General features: G+C 36.2%; 1 protein-coding gene across 2 annotated transcripts; it reads left to right on the top strand.

The window, feature by feature from the left end:
* The first annotated feature begins 738 nt into the window (after positions 1-738).
* Positions 739-4,131, top strand: LOC113353095 (WAT1-related protein At1g43650-like). 2 transcript variants are annotated; one of them, XM_026596809.1, is made up of 8 exons: positions 739-825; positions 965-1,082; positions 1,177-1,239; positions 1,361-1,477; positions 1,862-2,138; positions 3,070-3,231; positions 3,385-3,536; positions 3,639-4,131. In XM_026596809.1, the coding sequence occupies exons 1-8, from the start codon at positions 780-782 to the stop codon at positions 3,814-3,816; spliced, it is 1,113 nt and encodes a 370-aa protein (XP_026452594.1). In that variant the 5' UTR covers positions 739-779; the 3' UTR covers positions 3,817-4,131. The 2 variants fall into 2 exon arrangements, with proteins under 2 accessions (XP_026452594.1, XP_026452593.1); XM_026596808.1 differs by lacking the exon at positions 739-825 and having other exon boundaries at positions 836-1,082.
* The last annotated feature ends 2,159 nt before the right edge of the window (positions 4,132-6,290 follow it).

Here is a 6,290-nt window from a genome sequence, read left to right as displayed (position 1 = left end):
CCTCAAGTGTCCACCAGTCCATACGTGACGAAAACAAGTGCTGTTATAGAACTATCATTTTAGCATTACATATGTATCTTTTTTTTTTGATGAACAGACTTTTATTTATTTATAGAGGAAAGCTTACAACAGGGATTAAAGGAATTAATCCAAGATCAACCCTTTCAAAAACATAATTCCCTCTACATTTGACATGGATTCAGATTAGAACAAAGCATGACAGACTTCAGATCATGATCTACTCCGCAATCTTGAGGAATAAGTTGAAACCTAAAAGGAAGACATGATGCAACCCACATTCAAAACTTAGGTACAAACATAAGTTGTGTAAAGATTTCAGCATCATGAGTATCTTTGAGAACACCACCCCTCCAACATAGAAAGGACTACAAGAGCTCTAGGGTTACGAAGTGTACACGAACAAACGAGACCTACCTCAAAACTTTGTCAACGGATACTGCATATATATTCATGTTGAATTAACTGTTTAGCACGCCAAACAGTATACCTAAAATCCATCGTCTAGTCAATGAGGCATAGGTACCATCACAAATATATGCTGATGTAGTATATGTAATAATGGAAATGGAAAATGGAAATGAAACTTATGAAATTTGTTACTTAATCTATTTTAGAAATTCGTAATAGCACACTAGTCAGCTTCCGACACGTGGTAGCATGCCACGTGTCCTTCACTGTCATATGGGAAACCCACTTGCTAGACAAGTAGAATCTTAACCCTACCGGGTACACACACTTTACCATATAACCTACCATACATGACATTAGTTATAAAACTGATCATGAGCTTCTTCAGCACCAACGGTACGTCAATACAAGTAGATTCATTAGCATAAAGGCACATAGTTACAAGAAATGAAAGGCTTGTCAATCAGAATAATTTCATCAATGGAAAGCAAAAAACCATATATAGCAATGATGTTCATACAATTTGTATATGCAGGCATGGCTTTGTTTTCTAAAGCAGCAATTGGTGCAGGAATGAACCCTTTTGTTTTTGTTGTTTATAGACAAGCTTTTGCTTCACTTGCCTTAACTCCATTTTCTATCTTCCTTGAAAGGTGTGTGCGTGAGTTGTGTTAACTTTTCTCTGTTCTTTGTTCTGTTCTTTTATACTTTTTCTTGAAGTTACTGAAGCCTTTAGATTTTATGCAGGAAAAAGGCTCCTCGTCCATCATTCTGCTTATTATGCAAGATTTTCTTTGTTTCTTTGTTCGGGTGAGCATTAGTATTCTCTCTTCGGCTAAAATTTTAAGTAGATCTATTCGGTCATAGGCGTCTGTTGCCATTTTATACTCAGGCATCTTGTAGTGATATTTATTTTGTTCCATTACTACAGGATAACACTGAGTTTGAATCTGTATTATGTCGCTCTTAACAATACCTCTGCAACAGTTGCTACTGCTACAACCAATACAATTCCTGCCATTACCTTCATCATTGCTGCTTTTCTCAGGTAAAGTATGCCTATATACATATTTCACCATTACTATTTTTGGCCATGTATATTCCTTTGTAGTTTTCTATTTTTGTTTGGAGTAATTAAGATTCACCACCTAGTACTAGAGGAGGCTGGAATCAACAAACTCCACTTCTTCATTTGATTAGCTTTTGATAATCAGAAAGTCCTGGATATTTTGGAAACCACTTCCTAGTGGAGACTAGAAAACGTAGTTATTGATACGTCGAGAGGGAGATAGATATGACGTTTGCTTAAGATTTTTTTTTGTTTTTCTCCTGATAGGTAAATTGAGAGGTAGATGATGTGGACGTACAAATTAATGCAGTAAAGTTTAAAAATTGGTGGCTTGCATGTGTATATACTAATTCTATTTTTCAGGATGGAAAGCATTACATTAAAGCATTATTATGGAGTAGCAAAGGTGATTGGGACTACAGTATGTTTATCAGGAGCTCTAGTAGTTGCTTTATATAATGGTCCTGCAGTGAAAATGAATTGGAAGTCTTCATCATCATTTCATCATCACCAAACCGGCCATATTTCTAATGACCCATCTCCACCATCTAACTCATCCCCAAAGGCAGTAGATTCAGTTAAAGGAGCTCTCATCATGCTTTCCGCAAATACAGTTTGGTCATTTTGGCTTATCTTACAGGTAAACTGAACTCTCATATATGTCTTATGTTTTTTCATTAGGGTCACATTGATACTCATTCTCATGCAACGTTATCATTGATTTACTCGAAGTCAAAAGATATTTAAAATATGGCTCCCGGGCCAGAATATATAGTATGCATTTTTAGTTTTGTTGTCAGGAACCAATTGGCTCTAGGGTATTCCAGTTCTGATTTAACCAAGTGTTGAGGTGGTTATCAAAAGATAACATACTAACAACTGAGACAAATCATACTATTTGGGCAATTTTTCTTACTGGAGTATGGTAGTGGTTTCTAGTAAAAGAATTGAAACTTACGAAAAATGGAAACCAGTACCCCTTTTAAAACTTTTGCAATTTCTTGAGAACTTTCTTGTCGTTCATGGGGACTTTTCCTGTGGTGAAATAGGTCAGTGATTAGTGACTATCAGCTGCTAGGACCATCTAGCAATTACTTGCATATTCAAAAAGATAAAACAGTAATCATTGAACAATAATTTTATGTCATGTCATGGCCAACAGAAATCTTTTTAGAGAAGAAAAAAAAACGTGGAAAACAAAGCTCTGCGTCGACCATATCTTTGATTATAGTGCTCTTGTCAAATCTGATTGATAAGCATTATATCAATGGTCTTATTTGAGAGAACTTAAATCGGTCAGCGGGCGTCAGCCGATCTTTTCTCACAGGCATAGATTTGCAATGTATAGTATCTGCATCCTTGCATAGGTTCCACTAGCTAATGTTTTTACTATGTCGCTTTTCATTTATTTTTCCGTTGGAAAATTTTACAAAAGAGTAATTGTATTTCACAAATTGGTCTTACTAAAAGAACAAGGAAAGTACAAGAAATTTTAAAGAAAACGATTCATGTAGCAACAAAAACGTGATAGATTTCCGTTGTTACTGATTTATATATCTGTCTCCTTCCAGGGTCCCCTTATCAAGTTATACCCAGCAAAAGTACATCTGACTACCCTGCAGTGCTGGTTTAGTTGTATTCAATCACTAATTGTGGCTGTAATCTTTGAGAGGAACAATCCATCTTCATGGAAGCTCGGATGGGACATTCACCTTCTCTCCGTGGCTTACTGTGTACGTCTCAAGGAGCCCGCTCCCTTTAAACCCTTTATACATCTTTAAAACTCACATTTAACAGCACTTCCAATCTCTTTTAACTTTGAAACATCTTGAGAACTTACATTTTACAACATAGACAGCTAATTTATTTTCATGTTCGGACGACAGGGTATAGTTGTAACTGGAATGACCTACTGGTTGCAAGCTTGGTGTATCGAAAGAAAAGGACCAGTTTTTATAGCAATGTTTACTCCTTTAGCACTGGTCATTACTATCATCTTCTCTGCCTTCATATGGAAGGAGCAGTTGCATTGGGGAAGGTACATATTACAAAATAAATCCTTACCGATATCCTAATTAATATTTGTGATCACCTCCTTATGAAAACTAATTTATTGAATTTGCACAATGTTTGGTTCTAGTATTGCCGGTGCACTGTTGTTAATAGGAGGCCTATATAGCGTTTTGTGGGGGAAGAATAAAGAAGAACTCACAAATACTACGACTGAGGAAGATATACAAAATGATGCGAAAACCAAAGAAGCAAATGAATTGGAACTTATTGATGCAGAGAGGCAACTGAAATGCTTTATAGAATGATTTGCTCGTTTCCATTTTCCAGAAACAATAACCATCTGCTGGTTTGCTCGCGCGCGAATGGCATACCATCACATTAATATGGATGGATGCTGGGATATTTCAGATGTAAATATAGCTATATACTAGTTATCTGCTAGGGTTCTAGACCTTTTAACTCTGGAGAAAGCTGTGAAGATAGTCTTCACAGGAGAAAAATCGTGAAGATAATCTTCACACAATGTCTAAAGAAAAAGAAGAAAAGAACCGAATAAACTCTTTGAGTTAGGGGTTAGCCACCGGCTTTAAGAAGAAAATAGAAGTAAACTTGAATTGTTATTTGATTGATTGATTAAAAACAACTTATGGCCAGGCTATTTATAACTTCCGGACCTTGGTAAAGAAGCAAAGTTAATATAAAGAATTCTATTCAAACTAGGAAACTAAACTAAGCTTAATAAAGCAAACTAAATAAGGAAATAGAAAATAGGCGGTATTGGTGTCGTAACATCTCACCCTGCTGTAAAAATGGCTTGTCCTCAAGCCTGAAATTCTGGAAATTCATCATGACACAACCAATTGCGCGGCTTGTATTCTCCATATAATTCTCTTTAAGCTACTGATAAAACTTACCACGATCAAACACAAAAATCACTTCATTAGTGGTGGTCAGGAAAACTATGCCAACAATTACCAAAATGAGTACAACATGTGTAACTCCCAACTTCTGAGCTACACCATGGAATGCACAACCAATTGACTTTTTCCTCTGCTGGTTCAAGAAATGGAATAACTCATTTGGTTCAGTCACTACATTTCTGTCTTGAGATAAAATCGACCGACCAAGTCTTCTAATTTCGACGTAACGTCTAACAAATTGCATCATCTAGAAGTGTCTCAACCGACGATGCAGCAGTAGGTGGTGAAAAGAATACGGAAAATGGGTCATTTGTCCAAATATTTTTAAAACACGGTTTAAATGGACGAGTTGTAGAATTTAGTACGGGTGAAATGGACACAAAAAAAAATAGGAAGAATGAAACTGGATTCATCCTGGCTTAAACTTAGAAAAGAGCGAGGATGAAACTGGTTGCATCCTGATGTAAATTAAAAATAAGAAAAAATATTTGAAAATGGGCAGGATAAAACTGTTTACATCGTGGCTATTTTTAAAAAAAAAAGTTTCATTTAAATAATATCAAATTTTACATGTGTTTTTCACCCAGAAATTATTGATTTTGGTCTTTTTAACCAATTTTGTGAAAAGAATATGATGTCATCTAACCATCTCGTGTCGGTAGTAACTGATTCAAGAGCACTTATATTTTGTCCGCCAAAAAAAATTGCGTCAGTACACATGTCAAAGTAATTGATCCAAGCTACCCGACTCTCAAGGCTCTAATCATTAAAAAGATCAGTAGCCTAGGATACTCCACTCCAAGTAAAGTATTTGTTATAGCTAGGAAAAGTGACACCTAATCGTTACTAGACTTACGTATTTGCATCAATTTAGAGATCTCCTCGACCAATGCCTTAACAAAATTTGTTTCTCCAAGGATTTTTGCGTCATGTTCACTAACAATTCTCAGGCTCTTAAAATTTTCTACAGTGGCTATGACGGAAGATAATAAAACTTGGTGTTCGCCGTCATCGGTAATATTAGATGGATACCAAACATCACAAAATCGACCAAACATCACGTTTTCCCTATCGTAGTAGTTGTCAAATTTAGCCGGAATTGCGAAATTGAATAGAGCTGCTTGATTACTTCCAAACTTCGAAAACAGAGAACTACTAAACTGTGACTTCTCCTTACAGTTCTCAACTTCAGTTATATAAGAGAAATCACAGTTACTCTGATCGTCATATATCAAAGCATCATTGTAATGTGCAGTTCTCATAACTAGAGTCTTTAACTCCAACTCCCATGAGACACGTATACTGGTCAAAATACTTTGCAATAGATCGAATCCGTCACTAGGATACATGCCTAGTTGCTGAAATTGGCTGACCCAAGTATAGAATTCTAGTGTTGGACCCAGATATGTACCAACCTCTTCATTGTATTCCGCTATAGGTGTTACTTGCGCAGCAAAGCTTAGGATGTCGGAGCGATGAATTCGAAACCATTTTGGAGGAAAGTTATCCCCATATAAGCACCCATCCATACTAGGACATGTGTTATTACTGGATGATGTTAACGACGAATGAGAATGAACTAGTCGAGAACAAAATGTTGTCCATAAGAAGTACTTGTTCCTTGCTCTAAAATTAAATATGGAGGGATACCGAGCCATTACTGCACCATGATGGCATTGCACTGGCAGATATATCCAAAAGGTTCACCATTTGCGGCTCCAATATTTCAGTATTACTGCTCACAAACTCACTCTGAGAAACTGGATAAATAATTACTTCCAAGCTGTTCAAGCCGTCAATTTTCCTTTCTGCAAAATCTTTTATCCTTTCATGAGACATCAGAATGTTAGTTGCTAAAG

This window comes from Papaver somniferum, chromosome 2 (genome assembly GCF_003573695.1).
Source record: "Papaver somniferum cultivar HN1 chromosome 2, ASM357369v1, whole genome shotgun sequence".
NCBI lineage: Eukaryota > Viridiplantae > Streptophyta > Magnoliopsida > Ranunculales > Papaveraceae > Papaver > Papaver somniferum.
The sequence above is the reverse complement of the archived record's forward strand: the minus strand, read 5'-3'. Positions and strand labels throughout refer to the sequence as shown.

Coding starts and splice junctions, on each gene's coding strand:
- LOC113353095 (XM_026596808.1), top strand. CDS start 877: ATGAAAGGCTTGTCAATCAGAATAATTTCATCAATGGAAAGCAAAAAA. Junction 1,083..1,176: donor TTTTCTATCTTCCTTGAAAG/GTGTGTGCGTGA, acceptor GATTTTATGCAG/GAAAAAGGCTCCTCGTCCAT. Junction 2,139..3,069: donor CATTTTGGCTTATCTTACAG/GTAAACTGAACT, acceptor GTCTCCTTCCAG/GGTCCCCTTATCAAGTTATA.